The sequence below is a fragment of the Oryctolagus cuniculus genome, chromosome 21 (assembly GCF_051225735.1).
Source record: "Oryctolagus cuniculus isolate XC-2025 breed Fujian yellow rabbit chromosome 21, ASM5122573v1, whole genome shotgun sequence".
In the NCBI taxonomy this organism is placed as follows: Eukaryota; Metazoa; Chordata; class Mammalia; order Lagomorpha; family Leporidae; genus Oryctolagus; species Oryctolagus cuniculus.
In genome coordinates this window covers 17,830,118-17,857,673 of record NC_142887.1, presented here as the reverse complement: position 1 = coordinate 17,857,673, position 27,556 = coordinate 17,830,118, and the positions used below count along the sequence as shown (strand labels likewise).

Here is a 27,556-nt window from a genome sequence, read left to right as displayed (position 1 = left end):
GCATTTTTTCTGGATCTGAGAAGAATGTCCTTGACATTTTAATTAGTATCACATTGAAGCTGTAGATTGCTTTCAGAAAATGGACATTTTGATTATATTGATTCTTCCAATCCATGAACATGGAAGATTTTTCAAATTTTTGTATCTTCTTCTATTTCTTTCTTTGATGTTTTGTAATTCTCATTGTAGAGATCCCCGACATCCTTGGTTAAATTTATTCCAAGGTATTTGATTTTTTGGTAGTTATTATGGATAGGATTAATCTTAGAAGTTCATTCTCTCAGCCTTGCATTGTCTGTATGCAAAAGCTTTTGATTTCTGTGTATTGATTTTATATTCTGCTACTTTACCAAACTCTTCTATGAGTTCCAATAGTCTGCTGGTAGAGTCTTTTGGATCCCCTTTATACAGAATTATGTCATCTGCAAATAGGGATGGTTTGACTTCCTCCTTCCCAATTTGAATCCTTTTTGAGATAATCATATGGTTTTTGTTCTTCAGTTTGTTAATGTGATGTATCACACTGATTGATTGATTTGTGAATGCTGAACCATCCCTGCATACCAGGGATAAATCCCACTTGGTCCAGGTGAATGATCTTTCTGATGTGTTGTTGGATTCAATTGGCCAGAATTTTGTTGAGGATTTTTGTGTCTGTGTTCATCAGGGAAATTGGTCTGTAGTTCTCGTTCTCTGTTGTATCTTTTTCAGGCTTAAGAATTAAGGTGATGCTGGCTTCATAGAAAGAATTCGGGAGGATTCCCTCCCTTTCGGTTGTTCTGAATAACTTGAGAAGTGGAGTTAGTTCTTCTTTAAATGTCTGGTAGAATTCAGCAGTGAAGCCATCTGGTCCTGGGTGACCCACATCAATAAAATTAGAGATGAAAAAGGAAATGCAACAACAGACACCACAGAAATAAAAAGAATCATTAGAAATTACTACAAAGAGCTGTATGCCTACAAGCTGGGAAACCTAGAAGAAATGGATAGATTCCTGGACACATCAAACCTACCTAAATTGAGCCACGAAGACATAGAAAATCTAAACAGACCCATTACCAAGACAGAAATTGAATCAGTGATAAAGACCCTCCCCACAGAGAAACGTCTGTGGCTTTTGATGCAGTTCGAGTGGCCCCTGCTGTGGCGGCAGCAGGTCAGGCCATTCCCCGCCATGGTGGCCCTGTGCAGGCCAGTGATCTGCAAGGAAGCAGTCTAAAGCAATTTGGGATTTGATTCAGTTGGATGAATATCAGCTAATTTGGTGTCCAGTGGCTACCTGGAAGTCTCCGTTAGGGTGTGGGATCAGGGTTGGTGCAGGGAATGGGGACAAGAAAGAAGCAGAAGGCTGAAACACACGGAAGCTGTGTGACCCGTATTTGACATTGCTCCCCGCTTGAGTGACGGTATGTCCGGCACGGGCACATCCCATCCTGACCCGCTTCCTGATGGCAGCTGGTGGCTCTGCCCGTCTCCACGGTTGTGTATCACAGGTTTGCAGAAGGGTTCCTGTACCGGCTGTGTTTGTATTGGCCCTGGTTCTGGTTCCTTCTCCCTCATCAGCCCAACTCCATCCCACGCAGCCTTGGCCCTACCCCTGTGACACATACAGGCATTTTGTCTTGTGCCATCTGCCGGCCACCAGACTCAGTGTCCCGTGACCTAGCATGGTGCCTGAAGGGTCAGGGCTCTGGAAGCGTCAGACTAATGCATGCATGCAGGTATGGGTGGTTGGATGAATGAATGAGTGAACAAGCGACTGAATGAATGGGAGATCCCCTTGGCTGTGTCCATCTCCAGTTCCCAACACAGAGGAAGATGGCCCAAAGCAGTCAAAATCCTGCTGGTTCAAGGAGCCCCAGTGTCTGTTGGCCCTGCCCTGGTTTCTTAGAGCAGCGGTCGCCATTCTCTGGGAGGGGCCAGGCAGGGAATAATATTCTCAGCTTTGCTGTGCTGGCCCCATCGCTTACTGAGCTCTGCCCTCATAGCACAAAAGTAACCATGGACAATTTGCAAACTAAGGATGTGGCTCTGTTCCCATCAGACTTTCTTATGGACCCTGAAATTCGCATCTCTTATAACTTTCATGTGTCACAGTGTCTTCTCTGGAATTGCTTTCAACATTTGAAAGCAGTTCAAAACCATTCTTAGCTCATAGACCACATGACATCGGACCTTGGGCTAGGTTTGGCCCTCGGGGTAAATCCTGTCTTCAATGGCTGCCCACCGCAGGCCTGTCTGTACTGCAGCACATCTCCTCATAGCCCCTGACCTGAGCACTGTGGACACTGGGCCAGCTGGACACGCGTTCTGGGCAGCCTGGACCCGGCTCCTGTTCTCCATCCCGTCAGGGAGGGGTCATTCATCCTCCTGAACCTTGAAATCCTCAAAGGAAAGTTGGAAGGGTGAAAAGTTCCCCCAGGGCTCTCAGGGTGGGGGAGGGGGGTAGAAGGTGGAGGCCTTATCTCAGGAGTTTGGGAAATGTTTGTTTCCTTGTCCCTTCTGAAGGGGGCATGTAGCTCAGTGGGTAAGAGCAAGAGCATCAGACAGCCCGAGGGGGCCTCATACGTCTTTGTCGCTCCCCCTCTTCGTGGAGGAACGACACAGGACCCTGCGCTGTTCTTTCGTCTGCTCGGCCCTCCCCCGGTTTGCTGCTGGTTCTTCCCGGGTTGGCGGTTCCCCCTGCCACTTTCCCCACTTCCGCGGGGGAGCGGCACACCGCCGGCCGGCTCTCTCGGGGGCTGCACAGGTGTTCCCCTTAGATGTTCCCCTTAGATGTTCCTGGTGCATGCCGTCTCTCTCCTCCTTTATAGTCCTCCTCCACCAATCCCAACTCTGCTACCCAACGCCGAGTACGCTGCTCTCCTGCAATCAGGAGCAGGTCCTACAGTTTATTGGTTGAACTGGAGGCAGCTGTGTAGAAGCTGTTACCTCCTCTCCCAGCGCCATATTGTGGGAGAGCAGATGCATAGAATAAGTCTTAATTCCACTAACAGTCTAGTCTGAGTTGCTCCCCACACGTCTTAGCTGCGTGACCTTGGAATCTGACCTCACCTCCCTGAATCCCAGTTGTCCGTGGGTGAGGTAGGAGCAACACCTGCTTATGGGGCTGAGGCTGCCAGTGCTGCTAAGTGGGATCAGCAGAGGCTCTCGGGAAGGTTCCTGCATGATCTGTTGTCTTCCTGGGAGGCAGTGTAGCTCTGTGGCCGTGACCACAGGGTATGACATTGGAGGGGGCCGGGCTGTGCGCTTGAGAAATGACCCCTTTGCATTCTGGTTCCCATGTCTCTTGCAGGAACAAGGGACCCAGTGACTGCTAACCTTCATCTGCATCCTAAATTCCTAACATTTCCATGCATGCTCTCTCCTATACATGTTCTCTTACTCCGTGGCCGGGCAGGCTCCATGTCTGGGGACATTCCCAGCATCCCCGAGGGGAGCACAACTCCCCCAGGCCCCTGCTCTTTCCCCCACTCAGCCCCTTCACCCTCCCCTCAACCTTCCTCAAAGAAGACCTGACAGGTGGGTGTAGGGTTGGCTTGGCCCCAGCAGCAAAGGGAGCGATGTCCCCACCCCTGCTGACCACCGTTCACAGAGTCTGTGCCCAGACTCCCCTCCTTCACCTTCTTGAACTCCAAGGGGGCTCGGGGGCAGAAAGGTCACGGCCATGCTGGGGGTTGTGCCCACCACTCCCCCTGCCTGCCTCTTCGCCTCTTCCTAGTCACACACTTGTTGGAAAAACTCCAATCGTAAGCTCCTCCTTCCCAGGCATTGAACTTGTCCAGGGACACTATGTCGGCGAAGTTTCTAGTAAAAGTGCCAAGCATTGACCACGCGCCCAGCCCCTGCTTAGCCCTGGGCAGAAGTCAAAAAGAGAAAAAAAAATGCTTCCTCTCCTGGAAGAGGGGCAGCCCGAGCGTCCCCCGAGTGGGCCGAGCTCCGGGAAGCAGGGATTTGGCTCACGCCAGTCCGTCTCGCCGCTCCCCTTTCTCGCCGGCTCGGGTGTCTCCACGCTGTAGAATTAAACCCACGAGTCTGGTTTCACCGCACTCCCTCTCAGAAGGTGCTTCTTGCCCGTCTTGTCTTCCTTTTTTCTCCATTTACAAAAGTGACTCGTGTTTGTGGGAGAAAAATTCGAAAGGAGAGATAAGCCAGCAAGAAAAAAAAAATAAAAGCAGAAGAGGGTTTGCACCTTCTAATCACGGAGCCTGGAGATAGCTCTGCTCATACCCAGGGATCGGGCCTCTCTGTGGGTTTTAATGCATATAAATTAGGTGATGTATGTGCACATTTTTAAAAGCGGTAATTCAGTTTACTGTTCAGCTGGAAAATAAATGTGGGCTGTTGGGTGGACAGCAACAAGAATCCCTGGTGCTGTGATGCCCGGCCCTGGGGGCACAGGCCAGGGTCTGTTCGGTACGTTGTACAGGCAGGAGGTTGGCAGCGTCTTCACTGGTTTGACCTGGAGTTGGTTCCTGGTCTTTTTCAGTGGTTAAGACCATAGATAAGGACCTGCGCTGACACTATGCAACCCCTACCCCCCGCAGCTACATGGACTTGGACCCCTTCCTTGTCCCCAGGAAGCCGGTGCGGGAGTCATTCATCCCTCTACTGATCCTCTCTCTCTCGCTCCAGGAGCAGGGTCTGAGCTCCTTCCCGGGCCCGGCTGGCATGGGCAAGGGTGCTTCCAGAAGCTCTCAAGACTCTGGATCTAGGCATCTTCAGCCAGCTGGGGATTCCCAAAGAGAAGCCGCAAGCCGGTGATAAGGACTGACGTGGCCTGGCCCTGAACTTGGAAGGTGGAAGGAAAGGCCTAGCATTGCAGGGGGGCCTCAGGGCAGAGGTGGCTCAGCCAAGCTCAGCGGACAGATAAGCGTCTCCGAGGTCAGGCTGTCTGAACCCAGGGTCGCCACTCTGCTGGCTGAATCATCTGCACCCAGAGAGCTCATGAAATCCTGGGCAGATGGGAAGATTCGAGATCCGGACTCAAATGCTGGCTCTGTTACCTGCTCACCCTGGAACCCTGCCTGGTTAATTTCCTCACTGGTAAATAGCTCCTCCCCTCTTAGGAAGGAACCCGGGAGCATTTCTGGCACGATGCCACATGGGAGGCATTGCACAGCAAAGACCAGCGTCTGTCAGTTAAGCTCTGATGGCACTGAGTAGTGGTGTGCAAGTCAGACACCTGGGGACCGGCGGTGTGGAGCAGGCCACTTAAGCTGTCACTAGCAACCCTGGCGTCCCATGCCGGAGCGCCAGGTCAAGTTCCAGCTGCATCACTTCCTATCCAGCTCCCTGCTAATGTGCCTGCAAAGACAGTGCAAGATGGCCCAAGTGCTTGGACTCCAACCACCCATATGGGAGACCCAGATGGAGTTTCAGGCTCTTGGCTTTGGCCTGGCCTGGCCCTGGCTGTTGTGGCTGTTTGGGAAGTGAACTAGCAGATGGAAGATCTGCCCCCACCACCCTGTCTCTCCATCTCTGTCTCTGTTGATCTGCCTTTCAAACAAGTAAATAAGTCTTTTAAAAATTGTAAAAAAAAAAAAAAAAAAAAAAAAAAAAACACTGGATCTCTCTCACACACACACACACACACGCACACATGCACAACTCACACCTGTGAAAAAGACAAAAAGAGCAATCTTGTCTCCTGTTCTCAGAGACACCAGTGAGACAGTGTTCAAAGCCAGGCTGGGATTCCTGGAGTTCCTGTGAGTTCCCAGGATTTCTGGTCAACTGACCGAGGTCCCACAGCCAAGAAGTGGCAGAGCTTTACTGAGCTCAGGGCTTCTAATTCTGATCTGCAGGCTTCTTGACCAACTCAGTTTCTCTTCTGCATATGGGAATAATCATACAGTTTTTAAAAATTTTTACTCATTTGTTAAAAAGGACAGAGAGCAAGAGACAGAGAGAAAGACAGAAATCTCCTATCTGTCTACTGGTCACTCCCCAAATGCCTACAACAACCGGGGTTGGGCCGGGTCAAAATCGGGAGCCAGAAACTCAATCCAGGCTTTCCATACGGGTGTCGGGGAGCCAAGCGTTTGAACCAGCTGCTGCCTCCCAGAGAGCACGCTAGCAGGAAGCAGAGCCAGTACTTCAGCCCGGGCACTCTGATAAGGGTGGAGCATCCCGCGGGGTGTCTTGACCACTGCACCAGATGCCCTCCCCTGTATTTATTTTTGAATTTATTTGGGGCTAGGGATTGTGGCTTTTCCATTTGCTGATGATGGAAGATAGCCATAGTTTCTAAAATGCACTGGGTTTTCAAATTCAATGCATTTCAACAAAACTATTTGTAAGATAAAGAAGTATTGGCTGATGTGGCCGACTCCTAAAGCACAGGTTGTCGGAGCTGGAGTGATGACAGTGGGGGGATACAAAGTGAGACTTGCAGTCAGGTAGGAGATGCTGGGAAAATAGGGTGTAGGACTGGAAGGGAGCCTGCTCAAGGGTGTCTGTGGGTGATGTCCTGGATGGCAGCGGGACCATCCAGGCTGGTATGCTCGGGAAAGCCGGGATCCCCTTCCCTTGCCGTCCTCCCTGCTCCATGCCCCGCCCCCAGGTGTTTGCCTGTGGCCTGGGAGACTGCCTCCGTACCAAGCAGCACCCAGAGAGGGCAGAACATGCCTAGCAGCATGGAGTCACGGTGAGAGGCGACAGGGACAGCTCCATGTCTCAGTCCCCAGAGGGCCCAGAAGCAGCCCAGCCCTGGCCTCTTGGCAAAGTCATCGCCAGCTCTGGGGAGAAGAATCGAGTAGGAGAATCTGTGCTTCTGTTTCTGTCCCTTGTTCTCTGAGCCTTGCAGCAACACCCAGGGCTGGAGGAGAGCAGGGAGGGCATCCGTCAGCCGAAGCTAAGTCCTGCTCCCCTGGGCATCCAGGCTGTGGCTCTGCACGCCCTGATGCCCGGTGGGCCCTTGTCATCCTTCTTGTGTGCCTGGGCTGTGAGCCTTCCCCAAGCAAGCCCGTGCAGAGTGTGGCTTGGTAACGCTTCATTTCCTGCTCATGGGGTGGTGAAGTGAGCGGCAAACAGCCGGCATCTCTCGCCTGCTTCCTGGCGTCTCCCATTTTTGTAAGAAGCTCACCTGGTCTTTTCTATGACCGAGCCCCAGTGCTGAGGCTTAGTATCTCCCATGTCGGATCTGTGGACCACTGTGAAGTTCAGGATTGCCCGCGGCTGGAATGGGATGGCATTGCTCCCTTGTCGCTTGGAATGTGATTTGTTTGCTCAAGGGCCGGCGAGAGAGTGCAGGGCAGTTATGTGCAATTTCAGTTGTGAGAAGTGGGGATGCGTGTGGAAGCCAGGGAGCCACGGTGGGGCTGTAAATCCCTCCTGACAGCCCAAGTGGATTTAAAATAACAGCTGACTTTGAAGCTGACTGCCCTGGGAGATGAAATCGAACAAAGCCAAGGACAGTTTCCAGCCAACTCTGCTTTTATCTGGAGGGTGAACTCTCGGGGAGGGTGGCCGCTGGGAGATGCCCTTCGGAGCCCAGCCATGTGGCCTTCACTGTGCTGCCCAACCTTGCCCGCCTTGATCCTACCTCAGGGCCTTTGCATGGGCTGGGCCCTGGGTTGGATCTCTCTCCTCCAGATTTTCACATTTTGGCATCTCCCCCTCCTGCCCTCCTAAAGAAAGCCCCCCCCATCCCTCTGCATCCCATAAATATATTTATTCTGGCCATGGCTCTTACACCTCCCCGAGCTCCCGTATGTTGGCTTGCTTGCTTATTTATGCCTCCTCCGGTACACAGGCGTCCCTGTGGGATTCGGGACCAGGTCTGTCTTGCAGACTCTATCTCTGGCACCTGAAACGGGGCCAGGCCCACGCAGGTGCTCATTAAGAGGATTCGGAGCTGAACGGAGGCTCTCTGGGCCTCAGTTAGGTGACAGTGGCCTTGAGCTGCGGTTCTCACAGCGGAGACGCCAGTCTCCAGGCAACACTGAATATCTGGGAAATGCAAATTCTCAGGCCATAGGCCCTTTGAATCAGAAAGTCTGGGGATGGGGTACTGGCCATGGTGGTCTTAACAAGCTCCCCAGGGGATCCTAACGCTCCATCAAGTTTGCCTCGTGTTTAAACGCCTACAGGGGGGGTCAAGGGGGTGATATACATACGGGTGTGGTACACTGCAATAGGGTGAGACCTGTGGCACAGGGGACCGCACATGCCCCATGGAAGGACATGTGGATGTAAGACCAAGTGTGCCTGTAAGCCCGACACTCGCCATCCCAAATGGACCACCCATGACCCTCAGTAGAGCCGCTTCTAGCTCCAGAAACAAGTTCATGGGCAAATAAGCAAAGACACAGCTTTGAGACACAGGTTTGGTTTTTTTGGTTGTGATGCAGGGCTGGGCTCGCACTCTGGAAGAGGAGGTGTCTTAGCCGTTGTTCTGAGGCTGGAACAACGTGCCTGAGCCATCTCCTTTACAAGGAGCAGGAGTTCCTTTGGCCCGTGGTTCTGGACGCTGGGAAGTCCCGGCACGTGGCCTCGGCACCTGCTCAGCCCCGGTGACGGTCTCCCCACTGCCATAGCAACGAGGGCATCGTGTGTTGGGGCCGCGCTTGGTGCTAGCTCGAGTCTCCCCTCCCCCTCCTGGGGGGCTGCTCATGCCATCCTGGGAAGGGGGCCGCCCTCGCGACCGTTCAGGCCTGGACCCCTGAGCTTGGCAGGGATACAGTCGGAGGAGGAAGAGAACATGGCTGCCACAGGTGTCCTGATTTCTGCCCTGGCCACTGTTTGGTCAGAAGCCCTCGGAGATAAACTTCCTAGGTGCTGGTATCTCATTCTTTCCGACATGCACCTTTGAAGCTAACTTACTGGAAATATCTTTTACCTGTGATACCAGCTTGGCCAAAGGCTTGCTGTGTTGCCTAAGGTACATGGGGGAAGGGCAGGCTTGTGGGGGCTGCCTGAGGCTGGGGCTGGAAGAGCAGGGGTCCGTGGGGTCTGTTGACAGGATGGGAAACGCCCAGTCCTGGGCTCGTTCCGAGGGAGCTGTCACGTGCGTGTGCGTGTGAGTGTGAGTAGGCACGTGTGGACACATGCATGCCTGTTGCTCTGGAAGCTACCACCCACATCCCTGAGCCGCTAAAGCCCCTTCCACTGACCTCCAGCCCGATTCCACCCCTGAGCACAGCAGGCATCCCTCATCTTCACTGCTGGGGGCGGGAGGTGGTGGTGACATTACTACTACCCATTTGCAGAGGGCCTGTCCATGCCGGAATCTCAGAGGGAGTTGTTAAGAAGCCGAAGATGGGGCATTAAGTCTCAAAGCCAGGTGGTCTGGGTTCCGGTCTCAGCTAAGAAAATCTGTATCTGGAAGAGAGATCTACATTTCACCATAGGTGGGCAGTGGAACTGAGTGTCCCCCAGCAATGCATAAAGAACTCATGGATGAGGCACACAAATGCTGGTTCACTCTCCAAATGGCCACAATAGTTAGAGCTGGGCCAGGCCAAAGGCAGGGCCACTGCCTTCCCAGACACATTAGCAGGGAGCTGGATTGGAAACAGAGCAGCCAGGACTCGCATCGATAGCGATAGCATTCCCGTATGGGATGCCAGCACTGCAGGTGGCGGCTTAACTCACTGCCCCAGAATGTCGGCCTCTATATGCTCCTGTTTAGACAGGATGCTCTAGACCCTGTAGGGTAGATGGGAGAATTCGTGGAGTGGACATGGGTGACAAACACGAGCTCAGGAACTCTCCCTCACGTCTGCCCTCCCCTTCCCTACTTCTGGGCCCCCTTGTTGGCCGTAAGAAACTCCAAGCACAGAGCAGCTGCTGTGGGTATGTGGGGCTGATATGTGGATATGTGGACCATGCTAGCCCTGGCCCCTGCCTGACCCCTGCTGTGCCCCGGAGCGCAGCCTTCACCTGTCTCCAGTGTACACCCTGACTAGGCACAATGTGACCTGGAGCCCCATGTCCCCCTGCAGATACTGCCTGTTAGGACCAGGTGAGGAGTTTGGCAGTGGATACCCAGGGTCTCGGTGTCGGTTCAGGTTTTCTTGTAAATCTCAGCACCATGTGTTAGTTGCTCAGCCTCCCTTTGCTGATTTTTCACAAGTGAAGGGACAGTGCACCTGCTCGAGCATCCGGGCCTTCAGAGCCCAGCACAGCAATGTTCACCAAGTCCGTGTCCACATAACCAGCACCCAGATTAGCGCACAGAGCACGGCCTGCTCGCAGCCTCCCTCAGCCCCTCGCTCACACACACAGGCTCACCACCGCACTGGTTTCTAGCACCCCCATCGCGTATGTCTGCTTTTCTTCTTTACATCGGGGATCCAGGAGATCTGTGCGCCTGGCCTCTTTCATGCCACATAATTTGTGAGCTTCAGCCATGCTTTTTGCTGTTAGCAGTAGTTTATTTTTCAATTATTTATTTACTTATTGGAAAGTCCAAGACAGAGAGAGAGAGAGCGCGCGCGCGAGCGCACAAGCCCATCCACTGGTTCACTCCCCTCACATACCTGTGGTGGCTGGGACTGGGCCAAGGCAAAGCTAGGAACCACGAGCTCCATCCAGGTCTCCCATGTGGGTAGCAGAGAGCCAAGTACTTGAGCCATCACCTGCTGCCTCCCAGGATATGCATCAGCAGAAATTTGAATGGAAAACAGACCTGGGACTCAGACCCAGGCACTGCAATGGGATGCTTGCGTCCCAAGAGGCATCTTCAGTGCTAGGCCTGTTTGTTGATTTTTGTACGGTGCAGTATTTGACAACATGGTCATATCATCATTTCTCCCTTCTCTGCTGACCGACACCTGGGCTGTAGGGTCGTTTGGGCTGCTATAGCAAAGCACCACAGTCTGGGTGTTTCACACAGTTCTGGAGGCTGAAATTCCAAGACCCAGGTCCCAGCACAGTCAGGTTTTGGTGTGGGCTCTCTTCTTGGTTGCAGATTCCCAGCTTCTTGCTGTATTCTCACATGATGGAGGGAAGGCGAGGGAGCTCTGAGCAGTCCCTTTTATAAGATCACCATCTCTTTGATGATGGCGCCACCCGCCCTCACAACCGGATGAGCTCCGAAAGCCCCCTCCTCATCTGAAACCTCTCACCATCACCTTGGGGTTCAGATTTCAAAGCATGAATTTGGAGAGGACACAGATATTCAGTCCATTGCATGTCGGGACTCTTAACAAGCAGGCTTCTATGAACATTCCGGTACACTCCGGTACATTAGGGGATGAAATGTGAGTATGCATGTCTAGTGGGCGCATACCTGGGAGGAAAGGACTTGCTGGCTGGGGACCATTTGTCTGTTTCACTTTAATGGATGTAGCAAACTGAAGTTGCTACAGTTTCTGCTCCCAGCAGGCAGCCTGGCTTTGTCCAGCAGCTCCAGGGGCCAGGGAGCCGGGAGAGGAGCTGATGCTGGGTGGGAGCAGAGGTGGAGATGGGAGGCGTCTGACTCCTGCGTGGCTACCGTGCAGGAGCCCTGGGTGTCTTGGAGCCTGTTGGGATGCTTTTCGCCGCTGTCTGCAGTGGGGCTGCTATTTTCTGGGCTCTGGCCTGTAATGAGTGTAGGTGGCTGTTCAAGAACAAGTATCCAGGGGAGGGAATCCACCCACAGTCTCTGCCATCTCGAATATTTAAATGTCAATATGGCTTAATTGGCTGCTCAGCCCACCCTCCCTTCTCCTCTCCTCCAGCAGCCACAGCAAACACACTGCCTTGGACAGCAGCAGGGCTGGGGGGCAGCCTTGAGTCATCCTGGCTGCTTCCTGCTGACTTACAGGGCGACCTTGGGCAGCTGAATCAGAGTCCCTGTGAATCAGCTATCCTGAGACTCTCACCTTAAGCAGGTGAAGAAACAAATCATAGACAAAGATCCTGGATGGTTACAAGTAGCATGTGGGTAGTGTAGATGGCTGGATAGAATAGACAGGTTGGATGGATAGATGGGGTGGACGGAAGGATGGATGAACTGATGGGTGGATGGAAGGCAGGCAGGAGAGCTGGATGGGTGGAAGGATGGGATGGGATGGGATGGGATGGGAGGGAGGATGGATGGAAGGATGGATTGGATGTTTGGACAAATGGGTGGATGGATGGGTGGATTGTGGATGGATGGATGCATGGGTGAGTAGGTGTGGGGATGGAAGGAAGGGGGGATTGATTGGATGGATGGGATGGGTGGAAGGCAGGCTGGATGGGTAAAAGGATGGGATGGGATGGGAAGAAGGAAAGAAGGGGAGAGAATGGTGGGAAAGGAAGGGAATGGAAGGGAAAGATTAGGGAGGGTTGGTGGGAGAATGATGGATGGATGGGATGGACGGATGGAAGGAGAAAGGAAAAGAAAAGGAGAGGAGAGGAGAGTGGATAGATGGGTGGAAGGATGGGATGGGATGGACAGATGGAAGGAAGAAAGGAAGGAAGGGTGGGTGAGTAGAAGGATTGGATGGACAGATGAGTGGGTGAGTGAGTGGGTGGAAGGATGGGAGGGGATGAATGGATGGAAGAACAGATTATAGATATATGTGTGTAAAGATACCACTTATATATTCGTTCACAGTATATGTTCACTGTTGTATTGATCATTTATTACCTTTGACAACAGCCAGCATTTTATGAGAACATCGTGTGAGCTGGGCACAGGTGGAAATACGCCTGCATTTCTATGTGCCTGACTGCGCATGGCGCTCCCAACATCCCTCTAGGACAAAACCATCAGCTACAATTTAGAGGACGACACTGAGACTCAGAGGGGTTAACTCACCTGCCCGGGCTCACACAGCCAGCGCATGATGGGTCAGAATCCTAAGCCGTGGTCTGGCTTTAGGCCTCCGAGCCTCTCACTTCCATGCCATGCTGGGCGGCAGGCAGCAGGCGCTGTACTGAACTTTTATCTCACACCAAACCACAAGGTCTCCTGTGACGGGTGAGGAGACTGAGGCCGAGAGGTGAAGCCTCCCCACCCCCCCGCCAAAGTAAGGGGCAGAGCCGAGACTGGGGCTAAGACCCTGCTACCAGAGTTCCCGCTCCACCCACAGAGAATGCGAGCTCCGAAAAGGCTAGTGCACATCAAGGCCTCCCTAAGCACTACCCGAATCAATACAATTCCTACAGGATTTTTGTAATAAAATCATAGATTAAAAGAAAAAAATCAAGCGGTGATTTTGATGCAGATGGGAAATTAATGTCCGTAATGGCATTCTGCTTTCAGCCAACATTGGATAATGTGTCATTCATTCACTCATTCAGTCATTCATTCACTCAGTGACTGCCGACTGAGCGTCTGTCCTGTGTGTGCTACCACACGGGGTGGCTCAGTCCACGGGTCACTCACCAAGAAGGTGTTGTGTTCACTGCATACTGTCCTTTTTCATCCTGTCATTCACCTCAAACCACTGGTCCTCGAAATGAGCTCAATGAGGCTGAAAATAGTTTGAAAAACCCCTCTGTCTTGAGAGGCGCTTGGGCTTCGGGTCGTATTATTGGTGTTTACACACCCCTGTCTAACAGCCTCAGCGCATCACTTGCTGTTGATAGTACGCATCAGCCGCTGCCCTGCTGGTCTTTCATCACTGTCGCCCTGTGCCCGTGACGCCAGGTGAGTGGGAGCAGCTGGGACGGACGGCCGCAGAGCGCTCTCTGGGAGACATTGAGAACCCAGGGCCTGTTGGTTTGCACACAGCCTGGCTCCGGTGAAGCCGCGGGACAGCCTGGACAAGGCAAGCCTATTTCTGGGTGCCCTGAGTGCCCTCGTCTGCCAGGAAGCTGGTGACATTCCCGAAGAATGCATCAGACCCTCCTCCCCAGTCTTCATCCGAGGCATGCCGGCGGCGTGTCCCCTCAATGATTTGTCACTTGTCGTAACCACCATTGAGTCTCCTTATCGACCGCCACCGTTGACCTTGTCCTCTTGCTTTTCAGCCTCTGTAAGGGACGGACGCTCTATTCTGTGGTCAGGGACGCCAAGATCGTCTTAGACGTCAACAAAACCAGGCAAATTGCCCAAGAAATTGTGAAGGTACAGTAGGCACTCCGCCATTCTCCTTGCATCTCGGAGAGAGTCCCACCCCACCCCACCCGACCCCAGATCCCGAGCAGCGCCCCCACCAAGCTCCAGAGTCTCAGTCCAGCTTCAGACACCTGTCTGGACTTCAAAGAAATTAGACTTGACCTGAAGATACTGGAGCCTGGAGACGTAAGAATTCCCCATGGACATGACCATGGGCAATGTGTGGATTCATCTGGTGCCTTATCACCATGATACTGGCCCTGTGCAGGGCATGGTGCCCACACATAGGCAGCTCAGGTCTCCTGGTTAGGAGCCCTTAGCCCTTGAGTCCATAAATTCCCATGAATACCAGCCACCATCTTCACAGTTGCTGGGGAAACAGCAGATTGCTGGGTGTTGTTTGGGATTAAAACAAGCAAGAACATCCAGTTTTTCTGACAGGTGCCTTGTAAGTCCGTTGTAAGTGGGCTTTTATTTCCCATTGGAACTGTTAGGACTGAGCTGTCAGAAGGAATAAAAGACATAAATGCTCACACAGAGGACAAAACCTCCAGGTGTTCAGCCTTGAACCAGACCTCCAATGGACTCTGCTGTGTTCTTGATGACTGGGTCACGTGCCGTCCCCTGGGGGGCTCGGGGCACTCTGCAGTGGCATGGGTTAACGAGAAGGAGTCTCCTGCCGAGGAGTTGGGTGTTTAAAGGGGAAGTGGGGGATGCTGATGGTGGCTGGAATGCCTTTGTCCGGGGATCTCGTCCCAGCTCTTCCCTGCTCTCCTCCCTCTGAGGACAGCTTCCCTGGAAGCTGACTCACCAAATGGAGGTGGTTTGGCCAGGGTCTGCAGGAGTGGAGGGGGTGGATTTGTGACCTGGGAGCCCCACCCACTCCCCCTTGCTCCAGGCTCTGTGGGGAACCCCCTGGCCTGGAGCTCTTAAGTGTGGTCTCACGGGGGAGGCGTGTCAGCCAGCCACGCGGGGGTGGCAGCAGGCGTGTAGACATTCAGTAACAACTCCCTGCTCCCTGGCTTCCTGCAGGGCATGGGCTACCTCCACGCCAAGGGAATCCTTCACAAGGATCTCAAATCAAAGAACGTCTTCTACGACAACGGCAAGGTCGTCATCACCGACTTTGGGCTCTTCAGCATTTCCGGGGTGCTGCAGGCTGGCAGGTAAGAGGTGGGGGAAGGGTTCTTGGTAGATGGTGGTCATGGGGTGTGAAGTTCTGTGCCAAAGAAAGAGGCCAAGATCTGCGATGGGCACGCACCTGCGGCCGGCACCTGGCTCACCAGTCTTGCGGTGGCACCATGGAATCCACAGGGTTGGGCACAGAGCATCCCTAAATCTTGCAAAGCCTGTGCCCTTGAATTTGACAGAAGAGCTTTCTCCTCATGTCAAGTACTCACCTGGAGGTTGAGCTCACCCATGAGCCTTGGCTCAACGCTTTCTTAGGAGCTAATGAATTTTCGTACAGTGAGAGTACGGTTAAGAACAAGGGAATTAAGGTCAGACCGCCTGGGGCCCCACACAGCTCAGCCACTGAATTAACTATGACTTCAATCAAGTCGCACGATGTCTCTGAACTTTCCTTGTCTGCGAGAAAAAACGTCGAGAATGAAAATGCCTGCCTGCGAGCGCACAATGAGAGCCAGCCAGTGCCCGGGACACAGCCGGTGCCTGAGAAAGAGGAGCCGCGGCCCACCTGTAATCCACGTTCACGCGCACACACCTCCCCGCCATCACCACAGAGGGTCACTAACCAGCACTGAGTAATCAGCTCTCAGCCACCGTTCGCTTTCTAGCGAGCCGCAGAGTCGGTCATGTGACCAACAGCTCGCTCCCCAGTAAACATGCAGAGCTCAAAGGGTCTATCCTGGCACCTTAATTTGGAGTGTTCCCTCTCTCTCTCCCTCTCTCTCCCTCTCTCTCCCTCTCTCTCCCTCTCTCTCCCTCTCTCTCCCTCTCCCTCCCTCTCCCTGTTTCTCCTTCTCTCCCTCCCTCTCCCTCTCTCCCTCTCTCTCCCTCTCTCCCTCTTTCCCTCTCTCCCTCTCTCCGTCTCCCTCTCCCTCCCTCTCCCTGTTTCTCCTTCTCTCCCTCCCTCTCCCTCTCTCCCTCTCTCTCCCTCTCTCCCTCTCTCCCTCTTTCCCTCTCTCCCTCTCTCCGTCTCCCTCTCCCCCTCTCCCTCTCCCTCTCTTTCCCTCTCTTTCCCTCTCTCCCTCTCTCCCTCTCCCCCTCTCCCCGTCTCCCTCTCCCCCTCTCCCTCTCCCTCTCCCCCTCTCCCTCTCTCTCCCTCTCTCCCCCTCTCCCCCCTCTCCCTCTCTCTCCCTCTCTCTCTCTCTCCCTCTCTCCCCCTCTCCCCCCTCTCCCTCTCTCTCCCTCTCTCCCCCTCTCCCCCCTCTCCCTCTCTCCCCCTCTCCCCGTCTCCCTCTCCCCCTCTCCCTCTCCCCCTCTCTCCCTCTCTCCCTCTCTCCCCCTCTCCCCCTCTCCCTCTCTCCCCCTCTCCCCGTCTCCCTCTCCCTCTCCCTCTCCCTCTCCCTCTCCCTCTCTCTCCCTCTCCCCCTCTCCCCGTCTCCCTCTCCCTCTCTCTCTTCCTCTCCCTCTCCCTCTCCCTCTCTCTCCCTCTCTCCCTTTCTCTCCCCCTCTCCCTCTCCCTCTCTCCCTTTCTCTCCCCCTCTCCCTCTCCCCCTTTCCCCCTCTCCCTCTCTCTCCCTCTCTCTCCCCCTCTCTCCCCCTCTCTCCCCTTCCCTCCCCTTCCCTGATGCCTTTGAGGTCCAGGGAAGGGCCCCCCCAAAGTACATTTGCTTCCTGCTCTGTTACACCTTGAGCCTAAGTGAGGTGGCTGAAATTCTGCAAAACTCCCGCGGCGTTGTGTCTGTGGGAAGTTGTAACAAGCAGAAGCCACGGTTTCTTTTGCAGCTGTTCCTCCACGCACAAAGGACGCGGGCAGTCTCCATACCTGTGAGCAGTGCCTGAAATAAGAAACGCAGAGCAGGAAACAACTGGGTCAATAGCTACTTGGAGGAGTGGGCATCGGCGCAGTGGCAGGGACACCTGCATCCCATATCCCAGTGCCTGGGACCAAATCCTGGCTCTGCTCCCCATCCCAGCCTCCTACTAATGTACACCTTAGCCCTGAGACCCTGGCTCCCAGCTTTGCCCTGGCCTGGCCCGGCCCAGGCATTTGGAGAGTGAGCCAATGGGTGGGAGCTCTCTTGCTTGTTTTGCCTCTCAAGGAAATAAACAAGTAAAATAGAGATGACAGTTTAAAAAAAAAAAAAACATAAATAGAAGCCTATCTTACAAACAACAGAAGTTCACGGCGCCTCAAGAAGCCAGCAGGCTGGGTTGTTTGTGATCCTGTCTGCTCTCTCCTGCCTGGCAGCCGTTCCCTTCCTGCCTGGCAGCCGTTGCCTTCCTGCCTGGCTGGGGTCGGGGGAGAGGTGAAGGGGTGGGGGGGATTTCAGGCTCCATTGTTTCCCAGCACCTGGGGCCAAGGGAAGCCAGGAGGAAGCAATTGATGACACCACTGTTGTGAACAGTCATTCCCAAGGAGACCAAGGGAGGCTCAGGAGGGGTTTGCTTTAGCTTGCTTCAGGGTCCCTTAAAAACTCAGAGGTGTGCCCGTGTCCATGCCCGCTCTCTCTTCCTCGTCGCCTGAGGATTCCCCAAGTGCAAGAAGGGAGTGCAGGCCTTGGTTTTCTTCCTCCACAGTCTTGGGTGGAGGAGGAAATGGAATGACCCGGGCATCCCTTTGTTTAGCTCCTTCATGGTGACCCACGAATTCTGTGGACCAGGAAGGGAATTGAGCCGAGTCAAGAGCAAGGTGGCCCTGGCCTCCTCGTCCAGATGGCAGCCCCTTCCCAGCCTGCCCCAGTCTGTTTGTCAGCGCAGTCAGTGTCAGGCGGGGCAGCATCTCCCAGCTGGAAATCATGGCGCCGCTGCCCACCAGCAGCCTCCCGTCTCCTGTTCTCCAGTTATGTGTGGGTGTGTGACCAACCGTCGCACACGCAGGGTCCCGACAGCACAGGGTCAGCAGCCCCCATGGTTCTGGGGCTGACTGGGCTCAGGATTTCATGTTAGTGCAGCCAGGTGGAGGCTGGGTTGGAGTCAACAGAAGGCTTCCATATTGGCACATCTGGGCTGGTGGCTGCCACAGCTGAGGGGGGGGCTGATGGAGCCTCTCTCTCTCCCTCTCCTCCTTCTCTCCCTCCCCCCCTCTCCCTCCCGCCCTCTCCCCGCTCCTTCCTTTTCCCTCTCTGTGGAGCCCCCTGCCTGACTGCCTTGGGCTTCCTCACACCATGGTGGCCTCCGAGGAACCCGACTTTTCATGCAGCTGTGGGCTTCCACCAGAGTAACCATCTACAGGGTCCAGAGGGAAGCTGCAAGCCTTGTAATGATCTGGCTTTGGAAAGCCTACAGCATCCTCTCCACCACGGTCTATTGGTCAGCAGGTCCCCTAGGACTGGAGAAGATACCGGGGGAGCAGAGTTGGACTCCCTCTCTCCGTGGGAGGACGGTAAAGCCTGCAGAGCCGCAGTCACGCGGCTGTGATGGGAACCATGACAGGCAGGAGACCAGGACCCTTCCCACTGAGACTGGCCTCCATATCGACCACCAGTGCCACTCTGGGCTCTATGAGGACCCCCTACATGGGTCCGTGTCATGGCTGAGTGCCTGCTGTTTGTAGATTGTCATCTCTAGACGGGAAGTGCCCCAAGTGCAGACTGGAGTCCCAGTACAGCAGCCAGAGACCAGCCCTTGAATGTGAACAGCCATGGCCCTGGTTGTTTCCTGGGGCCTGGGTTACTGGGGTAGAGAGCAGGGGGAGCTGGCCAGGCTGCAGGCATTGTAGGAAGCAGGGCAAATCAATCCTGGGGAGACAGAACAAGAAATCCACTCACTCACTTCCTTCATTTAGCCAGTCAGCAATTATTGAGTGACCACGTGCTGTGTGCATGAGCCAGCCCGGGCTGCTGGTACAATACCAGACAGGGTGGCTCGAACGGACTTTTCTCCTCGCGTGCTTCTGGAAGCTCCAAGTCCAAGATCAGGGCACAGCCTGCTAAGCTTCTGGGGAGGTCTCTCTTCCTGATTGCACACAACCACCTTCTTGCTGCGTGTTCCCAGGGCCTCTGCTCTGCACAGCCATGGAGAGAGATGTCCGGATGAGGACACCAGTCCTGTTGGGTTAGGGCCCAGGTTTATGATCCTGTTTAACCTGGGTTACCCCCATAAAGGCCCTAACTCCAGAAGTAGTTATTTTGGGGGTTAAGTGTCAATGTATGAATTTTGAGGGGACACAGTTCAGTCCACTGTGAGGTCAACGGCAGCTGCTGATTTGTGTTTAACACGCATCTGACTCCCTGGGCCTCAGTCTTCTCACCTGTAAAATGGGTGTGGGGAAGGCGGCAGTAGTCCCCGCCACATGAGGGCTATTCTGGATTTTAGTGGGATCGGGATGGAGAGGGCTTGGCTCAGGGCTTTGCTCTCAAGTGATGCTATTTCTCCAGGAATTTCTGTAGAATTCTGAGGAAACACATCTCTGACTTTTTAATTCTATAGTTGAGTCATTCATTTATTTGAGAGGACAGAGACAGAGCTGCCTTCTACTGGTTCAGTCCCCCAGAATCAAAAAGTGCCAGAGCTAGGCTGGGCCAAAGCTGGGAGCTGAGAACTCCACCCAGGTCTCCCACGTGGGTGGCAGCGACCCAAGTACTTGTGCCGTCACTGCAGCCTCCCGAGGTTCACGTTAGCAGGAAGCTGGAGTCGGGAGCAGCACCAGCAAAGTCTCCAGTGTGGACCATGGTGTCTGAACCCCCGGGCGGAACACCCACTCCCCCAGGGCTAAAGACGCTTAAGCAGATCTTGGCCCTGCCACCTGCTGCCTCCACAGCTTTGAGCAGGTGCCCTGGTCACCGTGAGTCTCTGTTTCCTCGTCCATGGACGGGGATGGTCCCTCCTGTCTGGTGAGATGGACAATCTGGCATACAGTAGGTGCTCAGCAAGAGTTGACTGCCTTCCTGTCCTCCCCTTGGTTAGAGCTCGGGGTGCTGCCTGGTGCCCAGCAGGGGGAGACCTGGCCAGCCTGTGCCAGGGATGGGGGTGGCACCATGGAGAGAGCACGTCCTGTGCATCCACACGGAACCCCACGTACGGCTGTTCTGCTTTGTCAAGAAAAGGTGCCATTTAAGACGCCAGTGCAGTGGTGCCAGCCATGCACAGCCTGTTATTAATCATAATAATAACCATAATGAAGATGATTTGGGTTGTCACTGGTAGGCCCATTGCCATAGGGACGGGACGCCCCGGGGTGTCTGTGCCAGGCCTGGCTCCCAGCACCCTCCCAGGCTTGTGCACACACCTGCCCCAGCTGGTGGTCATGGAGCCCCTGCTCCTCTTGCCGTCCTGGCCCTGTGATGACCCAGTGAGTCAGGAAGAGGTGGCGGGGACGTTTGGAAAAAGATGGGGAGCTCACCCTGTGGCAGCAGCATCCTCCACCCCCTCCAGTGACCTGACCGTGCCAGGAGAACACTGGTTGGCCCAGGCCAGGCCCCTCTTCCTTGGGCAATGCGCTTCATGCCCTGGTCTCATCTCCATTTCTGAGTCTTCGCAATAGATGATAGACAGACAGACAGACGTAGATAGGCAGGCTTTGTGGAAGGATGGATGCATGGATAGATAGATAGCAGATAATGTGATAATTCTGTCCATTAATCATGTAACCCCAGCAGCTGACAGAGCCCTGTCTCATGCACTGTCATCTTAATCCTTGCAACAGCCTGTGAAGCACAAATTAATGGACCCAGTTTGCAGATGGGAAAATGAATCCTTGGGCTCTGCTCAGGGTCCCACAGTTAGCAAGCAGTGGATGGGTTCTTCATCCTCTGCAGGTATCTGTGGTTCTAGAAGCAAGAACTCATTCAATTTTTCCAACTCAGGAGTTTGCCAGGAGGTCTGGGCGCCGCGTTCTGCCTTTGTGTCGAATACAAGAGCAAACCGAGCTACCAAGGCCATGACACTGACCTTCTGGCCGTCTCTTTATTGTCTGTGAGTTAGGACGGTGTTGCCCCCGGGGAACTTTGGCACTGTCTGGATTGTCACAGTGGCACGTGGTGCTGCTGGCATCTGGTGAATAGATTGCAGGGATACTGTGCAAACTGTACAGTATCTGTACAGGATACTGTACACCCTACCAGGCGCAAAGCGACTTCGACACAGAGACTCACCCAGACTGAGGGTGGGTCCCTAGTGTCGCTCCCCCTCTTCGTGGAGGAACGACACAGGACCCTGCGCTGTTCTTTCTGTCTGCTCGGCCCTCCCCGGGTTTGCTGCTGGTTCTTCCCGGGTTGGCTACTATCCCTTCCACCTCCGTGGAAGGGCAGTTCCCCCTGGCCACATTCCCCACTTCTGCAGGGGAGCGGCACACCGCCGGCTGGCTTTCTCGGGGGCTGCACGGGTTCCCTTAGATGTTCCCCATAGATGTTCCTGGTGAATGCCGTCTCTCTCCTCCTTTATAGTCCTCCTCCGCCAATCCTAACTCGGCTGCCCACACGCCGAGTACGCTGCTCTCCTCCAATCAGGAGCAAGTCCTACAGTTTATTAGCTGAACTGGAGGCAGCTGTGCGGAAGCTGTTTACTTCTCTCCCAGCGCCATATTGTGGGAGAGCAGATGCATAGAATAAGTCTTAATTCCAGTAACTCCGTCCAGTCCGGTTTGCTCCCCACAGATCCCCCTTTCTTTTTATTTTTTGGCGTTCATACGCGCCTGTCTTCGGTGTCCCGCGGCACACACTCTGCTCTACTTGCTAGAGTTGCCACAGGCTCTTACAAGTCCTATCAGGCAAACCGAATCCAAGCCTTCTCATTGCCTTTTTGTGGGGAGGCCTTACTGATGTTAATTCGTGCCTGTCTTCGGTGACCTGCGGCGCATAAGCTGCTAGCCGCCGCAGGTGCTCATCGTGCTCATCGCCTCACTTAATCAGGCAGACCGAATCCAAGCTCTCACATTGCAGTGTTGTAGGGAGGCCTTTCTATTTCTCTATTTCTCTATCTCCGGGCATTCCTATTTCTCCCATTTTACTTCTATCTTCCAGCATTCCTATTTCTCTTTTACTTCTAAACTTCTGTTTCTCTTATCCCTGCGGCTTCCCGCTCTCATTCTTATCCCCGCGGCTTCCTGGCTGCGCCGCTTCAGCCCGCGCCTCTTTCATCTGCGCAGCTTCCCGGCTTTGCGCGGCTTGGCTTCGCGCACTCCGCGGTCTCCACGCCCTTCGCGTCTGCACCATGGCCTCGCGCCAGCCCCGTTCCCTATCTATTCACGCCCCGTGCTCTCTCTGCACGCGGCGGCTTCCGCGAGTAACACAGCGTAGCTTACGTGTCCGCCACTAGCATTCAATCTAAGTTCCCCGGGCTAGCCTGGCGAATTCAACCCAGCATACGTCTCTGCCCCACGGTTTGGCTTCCCGTCCTTTGCTCCCCGGGCTAATCAGACGGATCCCAATCTGGCTTACGTTTCAGCTTCTGGTTTCAACTTTTCGCCCCCTATTCCCGGGCTAACTTGCGAATCCCAAAGTGGCTTTCGTGTCCGCCTCGGCCTGCCCCCCGCGGCTTCAATTTCCCTAACACTTTTCTCTACCCGGTATGTTTCCCCAAGCTTTCCTCCAACAATACTCCTCCCTCATTTCTCCTGGCCTCTCCCCACAGTCCGCGTCCGAGTCTGTTTGTTCTAGCTTTCACTTTCGCTTTCGACCTTAGAGATTCCTCCCAGCTTCCCCCCGTAGTCCGTATCTGAGTCTATGCCTAGGCTTTCAATAGCTTCTTCCGGCACCCTTTTCGTCCGGCTTTTCCCTAGGCTGTTTGCTAGTCTCTCTCTCCGGTAATTTCCCAGTTCTTCCCGTTTCTTCCCTCCTAAGTTTGCTATCCGTGTCAGGTTTCCTATCCGAGTCACGGCACCAAGATGTCGCTCCCCCTCTTCGTGGAGGAGCAACACTAAACCCTGCGCTGTTCTTTCTGTCTGCTCGGCCCTCCCCGGGTTTGCTGCTGGTTCTTCCCGGGTTGGCTACTATCCCTTCCACCTCCGTGGAAGGGCAGTTCCCCCTGGCCGCATTCCCCACTTCCGCAGGGGAGCGGCACACCGCCGGCCGGCTTTCTCGGGGGGCTGCACAGGTGTTCCCTCAGATGTTCCCCTTAGATGTTCCTGGTGCATGCCGTCTCTCTCCTCCTTTATAGTCCTCCTCCGCCAATCCTAACTCGGCTGCCCACACGCCGAGTACGCTGCTCTCCTCCAATCAGGAGCAAGTCCTACAGTTTATTAGCTGAACTGGAGGCAGCTGTGCGGAAGCTGTTTACTTCTCTCCCAGCGCCATATTGTGGGAGAGCAGATGCATAGAATAAGTCTTAATTCCAGTAACTCAGTCCAGTCCGGTTTGCTCCCCACACCTAGGACCCCACATTCCCAACTCCTTGCATCCCTCGGGGATCCTTCCACTGCTCTGTGTTTCCAAAACTGTGGTCTGCACATTGGTTCAGGGAGGCCACGAACACACAATTTCCATCTTAATTTTAATGCACATCTGTCATTATGGAAACGACTTAGGATATTGCTGCTCTTGATGGCATTCAGAGATGGCGAAAGTCATGTTTATGGGATGTGAGAGTAAACTGGGGGGAGCAGTGTGTCTCACCCTCCTTAGCGCAGGACCCCACCCTGCAAATATAACCAGAACCCACCAGCCCCAGGGCCTCACTGCAGGCCGGAGTCTTGGCAGGCCCAGGTACCCCGCCCCTCCCCCACCTGGCCCACCTCCTCTTGTTAACTGGCCCATTCCTGGGAATCCTGAATCCATAAGACCTCCTGGGAGTCCCAAATGGTAAAAGCTCTAACTTGCTGAACACTTCCGTGTATGGGGGGGAGCCAACCCCCTTCCTCTTCTGAGAATTTACTGTAAGGAATAACCGTGGATGTGGGTGAAGGGAGGTGTCTCCAGTGTCTGCCCAGAGATGTGCACGTGTTTATGATGGTGAAGGGGGCAAGTGTCAAGGCCCACCACCAGGGGGTTGCATCCCTTTTGGCTCGAAGGCTGACATGACGTGTTCCAACAATGCTGGCGTCCTTTAAGCCACAGAGATCTTGGCTGACAGTTTTCCCACAGCAAACCTCTTCCCGTCTCCAGGACGCATTCCCCTATTTTAATTCTTTGTACAACACTCATCGCCATCTGTATTTTTTTTTCCCTGCCTAATTCATTTGTCACCTCCATCCCTTACCACAGTGTAAGCTGCAGGAGGATAGGGCCTGCTGTGTCCCTGGTGCTGAGGACAGAACCTCAGCTTAGCTGTCGGTCACCTCAACCTTCATCATCCGCGGATCTCACGTTTATGGGTTCACCTGCTCGCTAAAATTTAGTTGCGCTCCCACAATCGTATTCACGGCACTTTCCTAGGCATTTGCAGTCATGCGGCCACCAGCAGTGCACATGTTCCCAGCTGAGGCTGAGCAAGGGAGGGGCCCTGCCCTCTGGTCTAGCCTCGGCAGCCACAGGAAGAGACAGAAGGGCACTGCAGGGCGGGGGTGTTGAGCTGCAGCACGGGGGCCAGGTGGATGGGGTCGGGATCTCAACTTTGACACCTGCTGAGGGGACCACCTTGAGCAAGGCACTGAACACTTCTGGACCCCATTTTCTGTTTTGTACAATAACCTAGAGCCCACCAGGAGGAGTCATTTCCAAGATTTAAGCTTGTACTGTACGTGAGATTGTGTCTGTGTCTGTGTGCGCGCCTATTTCTCCCATCAGCAATGATGCGGTATTTGCTGAGTTAGTACTCTGGGTACCAGTGTGGCGTTTGTTGAATGAGGGTGGACGGAGAGCTGCCTCAGAGGTGATAGCACACAGGGATGGTGTGGGTGCTGGTGCCTCCCTGTGCCTCCCACTGGGTCTCCGCCTGGAGTCGAAGGTCAGGCACTGCCCAAGGGGGGAATCCAGAGAGCACGGATCTGGGGTTTGGAGTCCACGCCAGGGGCCTGGTGCTCCCCCGGCTGGGGATCGGAGCTCACTCTGCGTCTTGCTTCTCTAGACGGGAGGACAAACTGCGCATCCAGAACGGCTGGCTGTGCCACCTGGCGCCCGAGATCATCCGGCAGCTGTCCCCGGACACCGCGGAGGACAAGCTCCCCTTCTCCAAGCACTCGGACGTCTTTGCGCTCGGGTAAGTGCTCCCCGGCTCCCGTCCTGCCCAGCCTGCCTTTAACGATTCAGGAAGGGCCAGTGCGCCTGTGTGTGGGGCCAACTGTCTGGGTTTCTGGTGGCGACTGGGGGGCCGTAAGTGGGGTGGGGTAGAAAGAATGACCCTAACACACTGGCACGCCTGCTTGGGAGGATGCGACAAGCTACCTCTCACATTCATTCACTCATTCATTCAAGAGCTGTGTGCCAGGTGCCTGCTATATGCCAGCACTCTGCCCAGTGCTGAGAATGCAAGATTCAGGCTTGTGTTAGTGTCTCTCACTGCATGAAAAGTCACCCCAAAACTGGGCGGCTTCAAACACTATTTATTATCCCGAGTTTCTGGGGTCTGGAAGTTGTGTGTGGCTTAGCCGAGTATTTCTGCTTTTTTCAAAGAGTTATTTTTGTTTATGTGAGAGGCAGAGTTACAGAGAAGGAGGGAGAGACAAAGAGATGTTCAATCCACTGGGGTTCAAGACGCTGCAACAAACGGGGCTGGGTGAGGCCAAAGCCAGGAGCCTAGAATTCTGTCCGCATCTCCCACATGGGTGCAGGGGCCCCAGCACTCGGGCCATCCTCTGCTGCTTTTCCAGGTGCATCAGCAGGGAGCTGCATCGGAAGCCGAGCAGCCAGGGCTCAAACCGGCTCTCATATGGGATGCTGGCGTCATACGTAGAAGCTTTAACCTGCCGTGCCCCGTGCTAGCCCCTTAGCTAAGTATTTCTGAGCTGATCTGGGCTGTCCGTGAGGCTATGGTCAGGCTATCGGCCAGGGCTGTGGTCTTGCCTGGAGGCTCAGTGGACTAAAGTGGAACGCTCACACGGCTGTTGGCAGGAGGCCTCCCCACTCCTCACCGCACAGGGCTGCCTGCAGGCTGTGAGTGACCTCACAACACGGCCACGGGAAGCCTCATGGTGGCTCATGACCTCATCATTTCTGCTGTTATTTTTTAAGTCTTATTTTCGTTTTGAGTGACACGTCATCATACATTGTATTTTTTAGAGATTTATTTATTTATTTGAAAGGCAGAGTTAAAGAGAGGCAGAGGCGGGGGGGATGGGGGGAGAGGTCTTCCATCCACTGGTTCACTCCTCAAATGGCCACAATGGCCGGAGCTGAGCCGGTCTGAAGCCAGGAGCCAGGAGCTTCCTCCAGGTCTCCTGCATGGGTGCAGCGGTCCAAGCATTTGGGCCATCCTTCACTGCTTTCCCAGGCCACAGCAGAGAGCTGGATCAGAAGTGGTGCAGCTGAGACTGGAACCGGCGCCCACATGGGATGCCGGCCCTGCAGGTGGCAGCTTTGCCCGCTACACCACAGCGCTGACCCCCAGTGTTCATATTTCTGGGGTGCAGCAGGGTATTTTGATGCATGTACATGCTGTGGAATGATCCAGTCAGGGTGGTTAGCATACTCATCACCTTGAACACTTATCGTTTCTTTGTGGTGAGAACCGTCAGGATCCTATCTTCTGGATACATGGCCCAGTGGGGCGACCGTAGTTAGCCAGGCGTGTTGTACACTGCCGTCATATTGCCCTCGTCACAAGCAAGTCACTGCACCCAGCCCACTCCCCAAGGAGAAGACAGGAAGGAGTACCCGAGAGTGTGTGGACCACAGGCCCCTCCTCCACTTTGCCTGGTGGGAGACAGACAAGGAAGCGGTCAGCTTTAGCCAAGCATGACGAAGGCTATGCTTGGGATAAACACTGCAGGTTAGGAATGCAACAGGAATCCAGTCCAACCTGGGAGGTCAGGGAGGGCTTCCAGGAGGAAGCAACTCGTGAGCTTGAGCTACAGGTTGAACGCGAGCGTAGGCCGCGGTGTTCCAGGTAGAAGCAGTTCTCCGGAAGGTACGACAGTCGAAGGGAGCACTTTACTCCCAGGGGAGGAGCATGTAGGGGAGTAGGGGAGAGAGAATTGACAGAGTCAGGGACAGAATGAGGCTGGGGCCCGGGAGGTGAGAGACCAGAGAGGGAAGCGGGGTGAGTTCCACAGGGAATTAGCAGCGGAGTTAAGGGGTTTTCAGCTCTGGGGCACTTGGGAGCCACTGACTGGTACTAAGCAGAGGGGAGCGAGAGAGTGATCACTGGGCCTTCGTGCCCCTCCAACCTCTCGGGCTGCTGTTTAACAGGGGAACAGAGCAGGGCACGGTGGAGGCCAGGTTGCTCATCCGCAGGAAGAGGCTGGCAGCCTCCTCGGAGCCCATGGCCGCGGGGGTGAGGGCTGAGAACGGACAGAGGCACTCAGAGGTGGCTGTTGGAGCTGGGGTGCGAGTGGGGCCCAGATTCCAGCCTGCAGCAACCCAGTGCAGAGTGGTGTCATTCACCAAGGTCAAGGCCCTGGAAACCAGGCAGGATGGGGGC

At 54.5% G+C, this 27,556-nt stretch overlaps 1 protein-coding gene across 4 annotated transcripts in view; it reads left to right on the top strand.

Annotated features, from left to right (window-relative positions):
• Positions 1-27,556, top strand: part of KSR2 (kinase suppressor of ras 2) — a 434,938-nt gene that overhangs the window by 387,405 nt on the left and 19,977 nt on the right. For all 4 annotated transcript variants that reach the window (XM_089323244.1, XM_070065978.2, XM_089323245.1 and 1 more), the window contains exons 15-17: positions 13,891-13,987; positions 15,011-15,144; positions 25,046-25,177. In XM_089323244.1, the coding sequence (XP_089179370.1) occupies positions 13,891-13,987; positions 15,011-15,144; positions 25,046-25,177 (363 nt within the window). The remainder of the gene's footprint in view (positions 1-13,890; positions 13,988-15,010; positions 15,145-25,045; positions 25,178-27,556) is intronic.